The sequence below is a fragment of the Corylus avellana genome, chromosome ca3 (assembly GCF_901000735.1).
Source record: "Corylus avellana chromosome ca3, CavTom2PMs-1.0".
Lineage (NCBI taxonomy): Eukaryota > Viridiplantae > Streptophyta > Magnoliopsida > Fagales > Betulaceae > Corylus > Corylus avellana.
In genome coordinates, this window is record NC_081543.1 from 34,582,138 (window position 1) to 34,600,126 (window position 17,989).

A 17,989-nucleotide genomic window follows, 5' to 3' on the forward strand; every position below is an offset into this window, starting at 1 on the left:
ATGTTTTCTCAAAATATTCCAAAAAAAAGTGTAAGAAGTTCTCTAAAAAGTATGTTGTATTTTGTTTTTTTTTTTTTTTTAACAAAAAATTGAAGTGTGTTTCGTTTGACAACTATTATTATTATTACTATTATTATTTTTTAATTTAAGTTGAAAATTGTATATTTTGTGTTTAAGAGAAAAAAAAAAAAAAAAAAAAAAAAAACACACTTGAAAAAGCTTCCAAACATAGCTCTAGATTTCTGTTATTTCACCCTACGTAAGAGCATCACCGATTAGCTCCCTTTAAAATGTACATTAAGCTAAAATTTAGAGAAGATTCATAAAGGTACCCATTCATCTAGCTCTCCATCCTAACTCCAAAATAATTCTGATCAGAATCTCTCTCCATATTTGATGCTAGTTTTTCTTTAGCCATTCAATAATCAATATTTTATTACTTTCATTGTTTCCCCTCTCCATTCATTGTTTTCTGTTTAGTGGTTAGTTTCAACCAACTAACAATCAATAAAAAATAATATTTAGTTAAAGTAAAAAAATATTTAGAGAGCTTAATATTTGGTGCTTGTAAAAAGTAGTTAGATAAAATAAGATTTTTTAGCTAAACTCTAGAGAGCTCATTGGTGATGCTCTAACGGTAAATTTCACCTGCTCAAATGCATTTCAAAACCATTAATCACATGGCCAGGAGGGGTGTTCTCAAGCACCTTTTAGCCTCTTTTCACAAGGACATTTTCTCAAATGACTACAAATTACCATAAGATCAATCAACCATAAGTTAAAGCTAAAAGAGACGTATTAGACCTTGTACAATTACACGTAGAACATGACTGGTATAAGACAGAATTTCATTATATAACTTGTACAACTGCTTAAGCAAATAAGCCTCAAACTTTGACATGATGACTAGGGCAAGCCAAGTAACTCTTTGGTCAAAGGAGTGACTATAATTTAGCATTTCGCTTAAGTGAGGCGGTAACGAGTATAATCCAAAAAGGAGCACGGATTTGGAGATCTACTATATGCTTCACGAGCACCATCTACTGTATCACAGTCAGAGGTCATCATGGTTGTTGATCTCTTGCAGTAACAGGCCTCAGACTACAGCTAAACATAATGTTGCTTATTTTGCTCAAACCTACATATTTCTCCCATGAGAAGGCTGCTTTGCAGGAGTCAGCTTCCGGAATGCAGCATGTAAAATCATACCTACAAAGGGGTTTCAATAAAACTGACTCGAGGTGGGGGGGGTAAAGAGAATCCTAACAGAGAAACACAAGTTTATCAAAGTTACCTGCATAACTGATGCTAAGTGCACAGAACATAGCCATTTGAACATTTGAATACATCAGAATAACAGCAGCCACTGCAAAGATGATATCCAATCAGTGTTATAAGGCATAACCAAAGATTATTTTGACTCCTGTAAATAGCTTGTAATAGAAGAGGCCATTAAAATTCTCTGGTTGTCAAACGTCAGCAAACAAGATTATCTAAAGGGCAGAACCATATCCCACCATCCCAAGACTCCACTTAGATGGGACCAGCAATAGATTATTAGCTTTAAACAGGTTGAAACAGAGTTTTTGTACATTTTTTATTTCTATTTTACAATGTTTATATTAACATCAATGAGAAATAAGGGAATATAGAAATAGATATCCACTGCCACACAGGAAGAAAGGCAAACCATAGAGAGTATTTGAAATATTTTTTTTAACACATTCAGTGAGTTTTGAGCTCACAATCCTATCCTCCACCGTATTCTTACAAGGGGAGGAAGTGCAATTTGGAGTAGAGCTTATTGGCAAGAGTATTTGAAAAGATTATGCTACAGAACTAACAGAAGACTTCTGGATTCTGGAAGGCAAGTATGAATTTACAGGGCACTGTTGTAAAGGATTTGGGGTGTAGGGAATAAAACCATGCATCAACGTGAACAATAAGTGTGCATGGTATTTGGCTTATTAGCCCCACCCACCTGCCTCTCAAGAAAAAAAAAACGAAGAAAAACTTTAGCCTTGAATGGAATTGAATACTTGGCCAAGACCGGCCTTACTTGTGAAGAGTTAATATGACTCTCCAAGTTATAGACCCCAAAGTTCTCCATCAGAAAACAATATCATCTCACAACATTTCAAGTTCATCAAAAAAATAGGGTGTTAGGGAGGGAGTTCCACATGCACCAAGCAAACTCTTTCCTCCACATTAGGAAAATCATCAAAAATATATATCTCCTAATTAATCATTAAACAGTCAAAGATCATCACCGTAAGGATTTATGGAAAAAATATAGATGAATACCGTCCAGAGACAAAAGGGCTGATAACATACCACATTGGGCAATGCGAACCAGACATTGTCGAAATACTGGGTATTGATCTAATCCCCATCTATCACTACAAAACTTGAAAGCATCCCATAGTGCCAAACATGATATCAATCCAACAAGAGCAAGAGGCATCCGATACCTATAACAATGAACATCAAACATAGAATTACAAAATAAGAAAATCTGTCAAGTGGGGAAAGGGGAAGAAAGAACAAGAAGAAATAAAAAAGAATTGTAAACGACTGTCCACTTCAAAGGACCAGCTATTAATACAGGCCACCATGTATAAGACAACTCTCACATAAAGGTAAATAAATGGAAAGGCAAGCAATTAGCCTCTTTCTGTTAAGTGAGTGAACAAAATAGTTCTGAATATATTATATGTTTGCTTTCTTTCTTTTTTTCAAGAAAATGAAAACTCACTTCAGTCCACTCAAATAACTGTATCAAGCTCAGGTGAATTGAAATTATGCTTAGCAATGAGAAGAACATCAGAACATGTATATAAATAGCCAACTCACTCAATACCTCAACCATATACGTACATAACAACAACCCACATTCTGTTCAAACAATATGTACTCAAATCATAAAAGATCCCTAGATATCAACATGGATACTTGAATTTTTCAAGCTCCATTTAATCGGTATAGAAAAAAAAAACCCCAAATTTTCCCACTTTCCCCATCAACCAAACAGCACCCAATTCCCAAAACCCACGCAAGAATCCAAAACTAAACAAAAACATAAATTTAGAGATACAGAGAAAGGTGCGCGAGTCCGTACAGACTAGACGCGAAGAAGAGGATAAAGAGGGTGGCATAGTTCCTGGCATAGCGCTTGACATTCTCGTGGACCCTCAGCCTGGCCTGAGCCGGCGTGGACGGGAACGAGTAGGAGTCGCAGGACCCAATGAACCCATAAGTCCAGGACGGCGTTGGGGCGGAGAAGTCGAGGGTGGTGAGCTTGGAGAAGGGGTTGAGAGTGAAGAGGGAGAGCAGGGTGAGGACATGGGAGAAGAGAACGCCGGTGATGGTAAAGGTTGAGGTGGTGATGGTGGCGGCAGTGGTGGTAGCGGTAGAGTCAGAGCTTGTGGTGGCGGTGGAGGAAGAGCGGTGGTCGAGGACTTCGAGATAGCCGGAGTCGCGGAGCCATGATTCGAAGGCGGGTTCGGGGACGCTGAGGGATAAGGGGTTGGACGAGAATACCATCTCCCCAAGTTAGCACCAAACCAACTCCCAAAACGTGGCTTTTCTTTTCTTCTTTGGAATTTGGGGCTTCTTTCTTTTTCTTTTTAATTTTTACAGAAATGTCCACCAATTCAGCTTCTAAAAGTAATATTTGTATTATTATTATTTTGGACATATCCACGCATGAGGAAAGGAGACGAGAATTTGAATTAATAATTTTTGCTTTATGAGACATGGTCCCTAATTGATTAAGCTATCCCTTGATAATGTAATATGTGTATCTTGACATATAAGAAACATATATATATTTTTTTAATGTTATTAAAAAAAAAAATGCTAAATAACACATGTCAAATTTAGACTGAATTGTAAGAATTCTCCAATCCGATTAAGAGAAAAATTTATGTCAGTTTGAAATAATAAAACTCCCTTTGTGTAGCGAGAGGAGTTATATGTATTATATGAGTAATGTTATAAAGTCTTTCTAGAATTCTCTTGAAATCATTTCAAATGTGATATGACTTTTAAAATTACCAATAAATCAAATTCAATACAACACATTTCAAATTCGACGGTAATTATAAAAGTCGCGATACATTTTGGCAGGACCACTGGGATTTATAACATTACTGTTAGTGGTGGAGAAAATTCCTGTAATTTCAAACACATCTACATTTCATACAGAGCTCGACAAAGTGTCCTTAACGTTCACTTCTTCTACTCCTTCCATATCCAGAAAACGCAACGAATGTCGGCCTCTTTCAGTCATTTCTTCAAACGTCTTTCCTACACACTCCCACGCCGTCGTCTCATCCACCCATCTCCCTCTCCCCTCACCCTCTTCCTCGCAACCGACAGGGTGAAGGAACCATCATCATGTATCCCCCGTTCACTCACTGCAAAGCTTTCAACTTCTTCTTGTACTCCAACAAAAACTGAGTCTTTCACTTCTTCTTACCTCTCCGTCCACATTCGCTGCCCAAAAGAAGTGGCTGTGAGCTTCTTTTCTCTCTAACTTTTATTTCTTAAATGAAATTCCGAGCCACATACTATTTGCTCTTACATTTGTGTCTTAGACGAAGAGCCCATCTATCAAAGTTTATACATATGCGTGTGCGTGTGTGTAGAGTAATTATTCTTTATTATGTATTACTTGGGTGATTGACACAAAGGAAATTGTTGGAAGTATGGTCTAAGATGAATTGATTTGATGAATGTTTTTAACAACTTGGGTACTAGTTGCAACCTCTCCAAACAATGTGTTCCTGAGAATTCTATATTTGTAAGCAACTCAATTGGCAGAGAGGCCCAAAACAGTTTATAGGCTTGGTGTTTCATCGTTTTACTTATTCTTGAGCTATTATGCCAATCTGTTAAGGAAATAAGTACCAAGAAAATCTTCAAGTGAAGCTTTGATATAAGATGTTGGAGTATCACCTTAATCGAAAAGCTTAAGCTATGAGTATTAGTCAATTACCTTAGATTGACAACTTAAGTTTGTTAAGGCCATATTCTGCCTTGTGCAGAAGCTTTTAGAAAGTGTCATGCTTGCAACTATAGGAGCTCACACTATCATGTAAGCCACATTCACTTAGTCATACTTTACCATAGGTAAGAAAATCAAGAACACTATGAGAGTCCACCACATAGCAGCCGCATCCAACATTTATCCTGTCAGCCCAACAACTTTTAGACCACTTGTTGAGTAAAAAAACACCTAGAGAGTCTGGAACTGAGGCATTGATATAACATATTGGAATACCACCTTAACTCAAAAGTTTAATCCTATAGTTTTGGACCTAATTATATTTTATTTACCACTTGAAATTTGTTGTTTCTACGCAATATGAGATTATCACACTTAAAGCTCTAATAATTTCTACCTCACATGTGAACCTCAGCCATAATGACCATACTCCCCTTCAAGTGAAAGCTTTTATAAAGCTCTTCACGAAATGTCACACTTACAACTATATGAGCCCGCTCTATCATGCAAGCGACATGCAATTAGTCATACTCTACCATGGGTAACAAGATAAAAAAACATATGAGTCTACTATACACCATCTCCATCCACACTCGTTTTGTTGAACTATCGGCTTTGATATCACTTGTTGGAGAGATAAACACTTAGGAGTCCCTAAGTGGGGCCTTTATATAACATGTTAAGACATAACCTTTACCAAAAGCTTAGCCCTATGAGTTTTAGCCCAATTATGCTGTATCAACTACTTAAATTTCTTATTTCTACTTCTTGTAAGATTCCATCACACATGAAACTTCAGCATAATGTTTCATCAATGTTTTGTTAGAGTTTTCATGAAGTGACATGCTTATCCAGTCAGTGTGGCTTGAGAAGTGGTAGATGGAGTAAACTTTCCTAAAGAATCAGCTACAATTTGTGATGGTAAAAGATAAGACTCATCAAACGAATATTCAGCAAGAAAGAGAAGATATGTTTCTAACTTGTAAATCACATTATTTTATAAAACTTTTCACTAAAGCATGTAGTTAGATATCTTTCTATGTATCATCATTATCCCTAGAATCTACGTATGACTGTTTTCTTATAACTTATCATACTTGTCACAAACATATCTACTTTATTATTGTCACAAGCCCTTATTAACAACTTCTATATAGTACGATACCATATGGGAATTTGGATATAACGAAGATGTTAATCAGAAGCTCATTTTATGAGGATGTGTGTCAAAATCATTTTATCCACTAGGGAAACAAGAAGGAGCATTATCCTGGATGGGAAATGTCATGATCCAGAGAAGCTTAAGTCATATATGTGCTATATCCAAAGGACTAGTCGGAATTGGAGCTTTCTAGAATCACTTATTTAACCTAATTCCACCAAATACATAATCACTATGGAGACTTAGCATATTCCCATGTAATGCCTTGACAATCTATCCATCAAATATGAGACTTAACTCAAATTCCTACCACTCAAATTCCTAGAATCTTTATTAGGGTCCATGTTGTGTTGCAATGTCCTAGTGCCACATGGCGTTAGTAGGTTGACCCTGATATCATTTGTCACGAGTTGATAAACCATTAGTCACATCTGCCTCCAAAAGGATTAATCACAATTTGAACATAAATCATTTACATAGCCCATTTTCACTTGTATAGAACTAATGTGAGATTCAGCATATGTCCATGCAATGCCATCACATTCCTCCACCCAATATGGGGCTATATACAAAACCTTCCCAATCCAAAGTATCACAGGAAGAATGGTGAAAAAGGACTCCTAGAACTGGTCATATGTTGGAATTAGGGCTTGTCTCATGAGTTAAGGCTTTGTTAAGTTGAGTGAATTTGCAAAATTTTAACAGTGTGTTGCTTCTATGTTCCTCAGGATATGCTTTCTGAAGCTCTTTTATGCTTTGGTGCAAGTTCTATCACCATGGATGAAGAAGACGCCTCTGAGAATTCTGACAAGGTGGGTCCTCTTTGAATTTATTACATATATATGAATCTGTTTGTCTCTATTTTGTATTTACTTTCCAGCTTCTTGTGTGAGACAATTGAGTTATCAAACAATAATGAGGAATAAGCAATCAATGGAAGATCATATCTAAACCATGGTTTCAGATCATCTGTCTATCATGTTAAAACTGGTCTCTAAGTTCACTTATTTTGATTAATATAAGCTCATGATGAGGCAAGATGCTCTTTGACATTGTTAAAAACAATATAGTTTTGGGACATGAGATTTCAGCGTAGTCTTTGTAGCAAGCAAATAGAACGCAGAAAGCAGAGCTTGTGAGCTACCATTTTATGCAATACTAAATGTGGTAGGGAAAAAAATGAAAAGTTGAGAGATAAACATAAAGTGTGATACATTATGGAAACGGTTAATTTATTTTATTTTTATCTTTTTCTGGGCAAGAAGATAGATGAATGTACCATTGAGAACATGTCTCCCGTAGACTGTTGGATATGATTAAAACTTTAGGATTCCAGATTATGCTGATCAAGTGATATGTATTGCATGTATGATAAAATAGCTACATAATAAATCTAGATTGAAGTTTTCATGTGTTTTTCTTCTCTATACAGGAGCAAATTTATTGATAGTCTGTTTGGCATTTCATCTGAATGGTGAAGGATTATAATGCGTCATTTTCTTGTCCAATTATTTGGAATTGATGGGACATGTCTTATCTGTTGTTAATTACGAGTTATAGCCAAAGCTATTGAAACTAGTAGATGAATTTGGTTAAGTCCATTGTAGGAGCTGATTTTAATTGAAGATGCAAGAATGAAGGCGCTGTAATATAGCACCATATAGAACTTGGACTAGATTGATTACATGATTGGTTATGTTGCAAATTGGCTTGACTATATATGTATATAGTGGGGAAAAGCTTTTTCAGGTTTATTCCTGGAAATGCCTTACCTCCCTCTCTTTAAGATTTTGTTGTTTCTTTCTTTCTCTCTTTTTTTTTTTTTTTTCTTTTTCTGTTCTCTCTCTCCTCCCCCCCGGTACCTCCCTCTGTTTAGATTTATTACTGATCAAATGTGCTTGACACATCAGTAACTGAGTCATGACAAGCTAAAGTGCACAGATTACAGTTGCTAACCATCGACAGTTCAATGACTTGTTGACAGTGTGGTAACACCAGAGAAATTTTACAGTTATAACAACAACAAAAAAAAATGTTTTGAAAAGTTCACTTACAAATAACATTTTATGCAGATTTCTATGGATTCTATATTTCCTGAAGGAAAGGATGTAAATGTGTGCATTTCACGTGCTGCTAAGTCTATAGGCTTGAAAGAGATTCCTCATTATGATGTTAAAATGGGTGAGCAATCCGACTGGATAAGGAAAACTCAGGTTGATTTACTTTTCATGCAACCTTTATTGCACTATGAAGCTCATTATTATTATTATTATTTATTTTATGAAATTCTTCTACTTAGGCTGATTCTGTTGCTTGCTTGTCTTGATTCTTGAAAGAAATTCCCACTCGCCCCTTAGATCTGTTGTGTCCTTTATTTTGTAACGTTGAATTTTTCCATGATTTTTGTGATTAAATGAAATGGATTTCCTCATTTTAGGGGAATAACCATTCCCAGTACTGATGGCTCAAAAAATTTTCTACCCAAAAAACCCTTCTTTAAAATTTTTTTTAAAAAAAGTATGGTTTTACAGGAATTTGGTTGAAATTGATTTTTTTTTTTTTTTTTCTGAAGTGTCCTGTGGATGTTGCTCTCTGTTGGCAGCCTTTGCATTAACTGATCTAGGAAACAGCACTTGGCTGCACAATAATTTCTTTGATTAAGTGGTGGTACAACATGATCTAGAGAATGCAGTTGCACTTGCCTACTTGCAGTAATCTTTGCTGAGGCAAAGTTTTTGACTGAGCCCTCTTTAGTTGCTCTAAAAACCCAATAAATAAGTAAACCTATGAGCTCAACCTAGCTTCATTACCCCAACTTGCAAGCTTGGAAAGTCAAACCCAGTGAAGCTCTTGCGGTTGCAGCGTAAATCTATGATGCCTAGTTGTCTTTGCTTCAGGAAAAAGTAGTAGCATAGATGTTACTCCAACCCATCTTTAGAAGTCTACGTAGATGACACCTGAAGGTGGCAGAATGCCAATAGCTTTCAAAGCTTGTATTTTCTTGGTAGCTGAACCCACCCAACAAAAAAAAAGAAAGAAAAAGGGAGGAAGAAAAAGAACAGTTCCTTTATCCACCATTAATGATTGACCACTGCCATGAGTGAGTACATATGGAAGCAATCCAATCAGTATTACATTTGCAAACGAGCCCTTGGGCTGATGGGCACTGGTATTTTCTCATCCTGTGCTCTTGAAGTACTATGTGATGCGGGTGCATAAACCAACACAAATCAGATCAAACCCTGTTTCAAAATGATTCAAGAAAGAGGATATTGGTCCCTCCAACATGTTTCAATTGGGGGCGATGTTATGGGTTCCCACCGAGCTCTTTCTTTACTACTAGCCTATAACCATTAAGAGGCTCACAATAGATTGGATTTCCAAGGATTATAATTTAGGTATTTAAAAGATTACATTTTTAAGTGATTTTCGAAATTAGTTATTTGGTTATCAGAGGATACCTTGTAATCTCGTAGGTATATTTCATGTCTGTGTAGTCTTAATACATTAGAAAAATAAATGAAAATATTTAATGAAGTAATCTTAGGCTACAAAACAATTCTATTAGGAAAGCGTTTAGTCTAATAGTTCTTTGTACATCCTCGTGAAATCCATCAATCTTCATCACGTGTATGGCCTTCACCCCTTCCTGCATCATTATGGCTTCCATTTGAAACTTTACTTTGAAATTAAAATTTGCCTTGTGTTATTCGCCCATGCTCATACACGACCACTTTTTTTCAAATTTTCCAATGAATGAGAAATCAGTTGAGCTTGTAGAATTATTCATGGATCTATTCCCTTTTTAATTTCTACATGAAGAATTAAGTTCATTGTGCTCAATAAGCCCCAAATGTCAGGCTATGATGATTTACTCTTATTCTTTATTATATTGTATGAATATTTGATTCAAATATGTTCATTTTTCACAGGAATCATTTCATCCAGTTGAAGTCACTGAAGGAGTTTGGGTTGTGCCAGAGTGGATAACTCCCCCTGTACGATCAGTCTTAAATCAACTTTTTTAAGAAGTTTCATGCAGTGGTTGCTCATCGTATCTCATTTGCTTCTGAAAAATCTGATGTGGCTTATTGTTTTGGGCCCTTAGTATGGCCTTAAGTTGTGAACGCTCAATCTGCTACAAGCATATTCTACTTCTGAATATTCAGAAAAAGATCATCAAAACGTGTGAACACATAATCACATTTGCTTCACTCTACAGGATGTTCAAGCAACAAACATAATTCTGAATCCTGGATTAGCATTTGGGACTGGGGAGCACCCTACAACTAAGATGTGTCTATTGCTGCTGCATAGCTTAATAAAAGGTGGAGAACTTGTCTTGGATTATGGTACAGGCTCTGGGGTTCTTGCAGTCGCAGCAGTTAAGGTAATCTTTTTTTAACATTGTGCATGACCCTTTTACTTTAAATGAAAACGAAACCTCATTCATTAATGTTATCATGAACCTTAGCATATTGCAGTTTTCCCTTTGCTGTTTATCTGGTAGCATGCAATTAACTTCTTGATCATTCATGGCTGGTATCATCAATATAAATCTTAATACAACTCGACTGCTGCTTCTTCTTTTACCCCTTTCTTATCATATGCATTGCTTACTACCCCAATCCCATGTTTGTTTGAAATTTCTTGGATTCTCCAAAATTCTCGTCAAAATAAGTCATTAGCAATGATTTCCTTTTGTTTTTGAAATGATTTTCTATAAAATGAAGAATTATTGCAAATACCAACTAATCCTCTAATCCATATGCATTGCTTACTACCCCATTTTCTTATCATATGCATTGCTTGCTACCCCAATCCCATGTTTGTTTGAAATTTCTTGGATTCTCCAAAATTCTCGTCAAAATAAGTCATTAGCAATGATTTCCTTTTGTTTTTGAAATGATTTGCTATAAAATGATGAATTATTGCGAATACCAATCCACCAATCCAACTTTGTCACTATATCTGGGATTGCAGTTTGGTGCTGCCTTATCAGTTGGAATTGATGTAGATCCCCAAGCCATTACATCTGCATGCCAGAATGCTTCCCTGAACAACATAAGACCTGAGAAAATGCAATTACACCTGGTTCCTGGTAAAGCCTGTCCCCCCTCCATGAATGAAAGGACATGTGGAGTTGTGGAAGAACCGAAGTCAAATGGTATGGGGTTTATCTGTGGAACAGAGCAGTATGATGTGGTCATTGCAAATATACTTTTAAATCCTTTGTTAGAGTTGGCAGATAATATTGTCTCTTATGCCAAACATGGATCTGTCGTTGGTCTCTCTGGTATTCTATCTGAGCAGGTATGTTCCCAGCATAGATGAATCATCACACATGACATGTACCTAGGTGAAATTTAAGAAAATTACGATAATGGCTAGAAATGGTAAAGTTACGGTCAGTGTGGCAAGCTCACCGAACATTTCACAGTAGAAAATACTTTTCTGAACTTCTACCATCCAGGTTCTGTTTTTCAGTTGAATATTACATAAACCATGTCTTATATTGTAGAAAGCACGTCATTCTAAATATTAAAGAAGTTGTCAACTTGAAGTTTGAACACTTTTCAACTATGCATATGTTACTATTAATGCTCCCTCTGTCCCCAAATTGTAGTCCCATTTGAGAGTGCAAATATTTAAGAAGAATACCCTACATACACAGTCACTTTTTAACTTTTTCCATTTTTATCCTACATTGTACTTCTTATTTGAAAAATAATTTGTTTTTAACTTTTTGTTAGTACTATTGTGGAGGCTATTATGGAAAACCAAATACAAGTTGCTTTTGACTTTTTAACAAGGGATAATAACTTTGAGATATCCCAAAATGGAAAAGAATGGACTATTAATTAGGGACACATGGGAGATTTTTTTTTTTTTTCTTTTTTTTTTTAGGTAAAGTAATCCTTTAAGCTAGAGAAACAAAACGCTTTGGTTTCTTGGAAATGATTCATTGAGGAGTTCCACTGGTTTTCTTAGTGGCCAAAGCTTCCATGCATTAGTTTTATGCTACATACAACCTAATTTTGTCTGATTTTCTTGCCATTGGCATACATAGAACCCTGGGTGGGATATAGAAATCTTACTTTATTGATATAGATCCCTAGACCAGATTTTGTTGTGATCATGTATTTTATGCAGGTTCCATATATTATAGAGCGATATTCACCATTCTTAGAAGGCATATCTGTGTCAGAGATGGATGACTGGGCCTGTGTGAGTGGCAGAAAGAAAAGAAAATCTTGCTGACTGCTGAGGAAACTTTCAGTTTGCAAAAGTTTGATGGTTGATCATTGAAAGCTTGCAAAAGTTGCGAAACTTTCAACTTTCAACTTGCCTTGATTAAGAAGCTAAGCAGTTAGCATCGACCGTTGATCATTGCTGTCCGATGCAAGCCTATGGTGTCTGTCTGGTAGATTTCTACAGCCTGGAAGTTGCTACTTTCTATTTCTTCTTGTAATATGAACATTTACATGCATGATGCAATTTAATTAACATTACCAGCTTTATCCAAGTAAAAGAGCCAACTCTTATTTTCTGCCTTTGATGTGTAATTAATCTGTCATGCAGGAATGGCTCAAAGAAATGCAAGGCTACAGGAAAAGTCACGGAAGTCTTTCTAATCCGATATATAACATCAATAAGAGCAAGAATTATTAAAGAAATTACAAAGTACAAGAAAAACAAAAATTCATGAATTAAAATCAATAAGTACAAAGTTTATTTTGGGAAGAATCTTGGGTCTCCAACAGTGATTTGATTGATGATAAAGAAAGATAATTTTTGGTTCTCCCTCGATGAGCTTCATTAGTTTCATTTGTTTGCACCAAGTGTACTCTTAACAGTATCAGCAGCCCCTTGCGCCTTGGACTTCAGCTGCTCACCGCTCTGCAAATACAACGCCATATGTAAGCAATTAGCAACAAAATGAAGCTTAAACATAGAAGCAGGTTGTGTTAATACAATTAAAGACGCTTTTGGTCAAATCGAAAATGTTTTCGGTTTGCACATTATTTTTTGTCGCACTAAACATCGGAAAATATTTTCCAAAAAACCATTGTATGTGGAAGCAAAAGGAGCCTTAGTTAGTTAAAAAAACTAATATTGAACCTCTTGGCATGATTGCTTGGCACCTTGGGCAGCATTGTTTGCCTTGTCCATCATGCCGCATGTCTTTTCCTGGAATTCAAAACATTCATATCAATGTCATATGTAGAAATGTTCATACATGAAATGATTCATCTGTCTTAGATGTATGATGCATACGCATGAACATGTATGTAGTATAACTCACCTCAGCTTGGCCCTTGGTCTGGTCAGCTTGGTGACTTGCATTCTGGGATTGAAAAACAAACACACAAATGCAAATGCCTGAGATATGAAATATTAAGTCCAACTTAATTGGGTGATGGATTAATGTGAGGGAAATTTTTAATTTATAAGATTTTCAAACCAATGCATTGCTTTGCACGTGTATGCTTGTTGGGCATTAATTTTGCCTTTGGACCAGGAGGGAGGAGCTGCTTCTGATGAGACTTGTTATTCCATTCAAAGTCTGTTATGATTTTTGAGGGATATGGAGAATTTGTCCTTGAGAAAACGGTTGGTTTTGGGTTAGAGAAAAGTCAATGTTATTGAGTTTTTCATTTCCCTCTTGGGGTAAATATATAGCTTATCAAGGCATTTCAATATTTATTTTGCATTGGTACATGCATAAAATTGGGACTAGTTTAGAAGACCATAGTCTCAACATATGAATGTTAAATAATAATAATAATAATAATATCCGCTCGGCCAACCCAAGTGATCATGTATTATGCGAGACCAGAAACCTATAGTTTGGGCCATGTTGCTCAAACCCAAACCACGAGCCCCGGTCACCCCATGGGAACTAATGTGCCAGCACAACAGTAGCATCAAGAACGTTAAGAGTGATGCACATAGAATAACTACCCACTAGTCTTGTTTTAACCGTCAGCAAACATAGAATTTGGCACAGTATCAAGTCACAGGGACAACATGCCAATAAGCCGTAATTCAGCAGCACACCAGAACAAGGATGTAACCCGACGTCATGCTTGGCCAAGGCCGTACCCCATCGGCAAATGACACCTAGCCAAAGGTCGTACCTTGTTAGTGGAAACCTTGCATAAGCAAAGGACATGTGATTATTTCAGGTACAATCATATAATCATTCTCACTGTTAACATTCTAGCTCACTCTCAAAGCAATTAACTTTTTCGTCCTAGCTATCTCAATCATTGGAGGTTTTTTACTGACACTCCCGACAATTTTAAATCAAAAAGGATTTCTTTGCAACGCAAATATAATGGTAAAGCTTTATTAATGTCCAAAGAAAACAAATAAATACAAATCAAATCAAATCATATGGAGTAATTTAGAATAAACAACAAATTTAGTCTATATAAATTTTAGGATTTAATCAAATAAAGAAACAAATAAATACACAGTAAAAAAAAAAAAAAAAAAAAAATTCTTACTAAAGCTCGTGTTTCTAAATTTTCATATTCATGTTTATGGAAAGATAATATATGTTTCTGAAACATGGATCCAAACATTCAAAAAGTGAAATATATACCCATGCAGACTCTAAACTTTGGCAAGTGATGAGGAGTTTATAGTACTGTAAATTTGCCTGTTCTGACAGCTTTGGCAATTGATTGGTTGCAGTAGGTTGATGCTGATAAGAACCCTTTTCTTTTTTATTTCTAATAAAAACTCGAGGAAGTAATAATGCGAACAGATTATTTCTAATATAAACTAACAGGAAGATAGGGTCATTGATATGACAACAGTAGCCACCATTTTTGCCTACAGTTATTACATTAAAATACTGCACCAAGAATTTTGAGGGCTTCAGGTGCTGGTAAAAAAAAAAATCACTAGTCACTTTATCAGAGGCTTCTTATTCCCTCATAATCTCTCAGCGGATGCCCTCCTTCGATGAGGCAGCAAGCAAGCAATATGACCATCCTCTGGGGTTGAAAAGCTCTCTCAGAAAAGAACCCTGGTTGAAGATTCCAATGTCAGCGCTTGAGTTGCCTCCTAGCCAAAGCAGGCGCCTTCTTTGGAATATAGACCTTGTAGCTCACCTGGAAAAACAATATTTAAACAATCATGTATTATATAGGTCAGCAGCTAGATATATTAAACAACAAAACCGAATAGTTACACGTTACTCCCTTGGAGACTAATGCAAAATCTAAGATGGATTGAAATATTCACCTGCACCATCTCACCACCCCGCATTACAGTCATTGTCTTCTGCTCAAACTGTGAGCTGTCTGTAGTCTCATCCTGCGGTTTATTTGAACCATTCTCTGCTAGCTTAGACTTAATGCAAGAAGAAGACTCAGAAGCAGTAAAACCACATGCATCTTTTAAGTCTTCATTATAATTGCTACTTGGGGTCATAGTTTGAGCAGTTTTTGCAGAATGCTTAACTAAAGCACTCTCAGAGTCAGTCATCAACAAATTTGCTTGTTGAAGTTCATCTGAAGCGGGTGTTTGCTTCAGAGGGTTGTGGGTTTTTAATGAATAATGCCTCAATGCTGGTGTAGCCAACTTTGGTCTATTAATTACAGAACCAACAGCTGAGCTAACCTTTTCATTCTCCTCCTCAGCAAGAGCCACCTGATCAGGTGCACAAGCAAGTTCCTGCTTGGCAGACCCAGATTCATGGCCACCATCCTTCCTGTTCGGAGTCTTATCATCATCTGGTAAATAACAGTCGGAATCTCTCCTCAGTGCAGGCACACTGATTTCTTTTAGTTCTTGGGTTGCACCAACCGATTCAGCACCATCTTCCTTGGGGATCTTAATTTGAACTAAATCAGCTTTTGCAGTGGTTGGTTGTTTCATGTCACCATCACTCTCATCTTTCTTACTAGCAGGAGCATTTGCATTTGTTTGGAGCCCTCCTCGAAACCTTCTTAGATTTTCCAAAGCCCTTTGTCTTAAAATTGACTCCAAATCATCACCATTCACGCTACCAGTGACCCCAGTCACTTTTCCTTTCACAAAATCATTTGTCTCAACACCACTGCTGCTAGGATTACTCCCAATGTATCGCCCCTCAACTTCCCTTCCACTTTCTATAAGTTCAGTGCCAACAAGTTCTTCTCCTTCCTCATTCTCCACCCTCATTTTCTTCTCAGATGCAACATTTGACTGATGATCTAACTCCCTCTTATGCCCCCCATCATTACTATCATTGCTTCTGCAAGAAGGATAATCATCATTATCATATACAATCTCTTCTTTGTGCTCATCCTTATTTGCCACACTGCCGTCTTTTTCCTCTACCATAACTGTAATAACTGATCTCAGACGTTTCACATTGTTCTCACCAGCCTTTTTCTCCTCATCTAGGTATTTGTTACCTTCACTACTCCGACTGCATGAAGAATGACTCCTTGATCTATATCTTCTCTCTTTGGTTCCACTTTTAACCTTCTTCAATTTCCTTTTTTCTTTGTCTTTTCTTTCAGACCGGCCCCTACGCTTCTCAAACTCACTCTCATGACTGCTAGTACTCCTATCCCAACAAGTTTCACAGCTGTTCGACGCTCTACTCATGGAACTTACACTAGCTTCTCTCCTAGGCTTGTTCTTCTTGTGGGTCCTCTTCCTCCCTACCTCAGAACCATTCTTTCTCTTTGAACCAATTCTTTTCCTCACACGAGGAGGCTCCGCGCTACTTTCAAGGCTATGAGAGCGCCTTCGAGCCCTCTTCGTACTCTCCTCCCTACTCTCGGGGCTATGAGAGCGCCTTCGGGCCTTCTTCTTACTGCCTTTCACAACTTTTCGAGAACGAGACCGAGCCCTTCTACTTCTATAGTTATCCTCAGAACTAGAACATGAAACTGACATGGAACTTCTCGAATCATCATCACCCAAACAAGGAGAATCATCACGGCGACGAAGCTTCTTGGATTTATCATATTTCCTACTCCTACTCTTATCTCTCTTCCTTGTTCGACCCTAGACCAGCGACATATGTACACACATATATAAGTTGGCATTAAGGACACAAAAGTGAAAGACCCATAAACCAGTAGAAAAATTAATAAGCAACCCAAAATTAAAAATTTCATCTTTTTCTTTCCCCATTCATTAGGATCTCAAAAAACAAAATCCTAAACCAATTCTAGCCATTCAGCTTAACAAAGTTTAAATCAAATAATTAGTATTTATGGGTACCCCAGTAAACAAAGAAGCATAAGCTCCAGAACCTCGAATTTACTATTTTTTCCCCCAAAATTTTCTCGACCAAACAAAGGGTTACTCTTTTACAGTTCAACAAAATGAAAGGAGAACAGAAAACCCCAACACACACACATGTAAATACGTGTATAGAGAGAGCGAGAGAGAAGAGTTAAAAACCTGAGAGGAATTCTTGGAGCGTTTTTTCTTATAAGAAGAAGATTTTCCCATCTGGGTTACCTGCAAAGAATCAAAATTAAAAATAAAACGAACAAAAAAATGAAAGAGGGCAAAGAAAAACCAAAATCGTTAGAGCCTGAGAGGGTGAAAAGAATTGGGATTGAAATAAAAGGATTGGAAATTGCAGAGAATGAAAATAAAGGCAGTGCTGCTTCCTAATCTGTTAAACGCACTGATCTGGAACCAAACTCTTTTATACCTTTTTCACAAAAGCACCCAAAAAAAAAAATGTATATATATATAATTTAATTATTTAAATAGCCAAAGGTGAGTTGATGTTTATGACCAATGTTTCCAGATTGATTTTTTAATCTTATCGGGTAAGCAATTGAACTAAAAAT

The 17,989-nt window shown here is 36.6% G+C and overlaps 3 protein-coding genes across 6 annotated transcripts; 1 reads left to right on the forward strand and 2 right to left on the reverse strand.

Annotated features, from left to right (window-relative positions):
- Nucleotides 1-742: 742 nt before the first annotated feature.
- LOC132174969 (PRA1 family protein H) lies at nt 743-3,604 on the reverse strand. Its single transcript, XM_059586748.1, has 4 exons — nt 3,119-3,604; nt 2,335-2,471; nt 1,295-1,366; nt 743-1,209 (listed from the first exon to the last, which is right to left on the reverse strand). The coding sequence occupies exons 1-4, from the start codon at nt 3,541-3,543 to the stop codon at nt 1,139-1,141; spliced, it is 705 nt and encodes a 234-aa protein (XP_059442731.1). The 5' UTR covers nt 3,544-3,604; the 3' UTR covers nt 743-1,138.
- A 605-nt stretch (nt 3,605-4,209) lies between these two features.
- LOC132176530 (uncharacterized) lies at nt 4,210-12,972 on the forward strand. 4 transcript variants are annotated; one of them, XR_009439530.1, is made up of 8 exons: nt 4,210-4,516; nt 6,899-6,982; nt 8,243-8,383; nt 10,103-10,168; nt 10,393-10,560; nt 11,154-11,483; nt 12,324-12,594; nt 12,753-12,972. XR_009439530.1 is itself a non-coding variant. In XM_059588767.1 (7 exons), the coding sequence occupies exons 1-7, from the start codon at nt 4,271-4,273 to the stop codon at nt 12,429-12,431; spliced, it is 1,143 nt and encodes a 380-aa protein (XP_059444750.1). In that variant the 5' UTR covers nt 4,210-4,270; the 3' UTR covers nt 12,432-12,723. The 4 variants fall into 4 exon arrangements, 1 of the variants encoding a protein (XP_059444750.1); XR_009439531.1 differs by having other exon boundaries at nt 11,154-11,337; XR_009439532.1 differs by having other exon boundaries at nt 4,427-4,516; nt 5,864-6,982.
- Nucleotides 12,973-14,884: 1,912 nt separating this feature from the next.
- Nucleotides 14,885-17,834, reverse strand: LOC132176358 (uncharacterized). Its single transcript, XM_059588541.1, has 3 exons — nt 17,589-17,834; nt 15,429-17,186; nt 14,885-15,295 (listed from the first exon to the last, which is right to left on the reverse strand). The coding sequence occupies exons 1-3, from the start codon at nt 17,637-17,639 to the stop codon at nt 15,230-15,232; spliced, it is 1,875 nt and encodes a 624-aa protein (XP_059444524.1). The 5' UTR covers nt 17,640-17,834; the 3' UTR covers nt 14,885-15,229.
- Between the last annotated feature and the right edge of the window lie 155 nt (nt 17,835-17,989).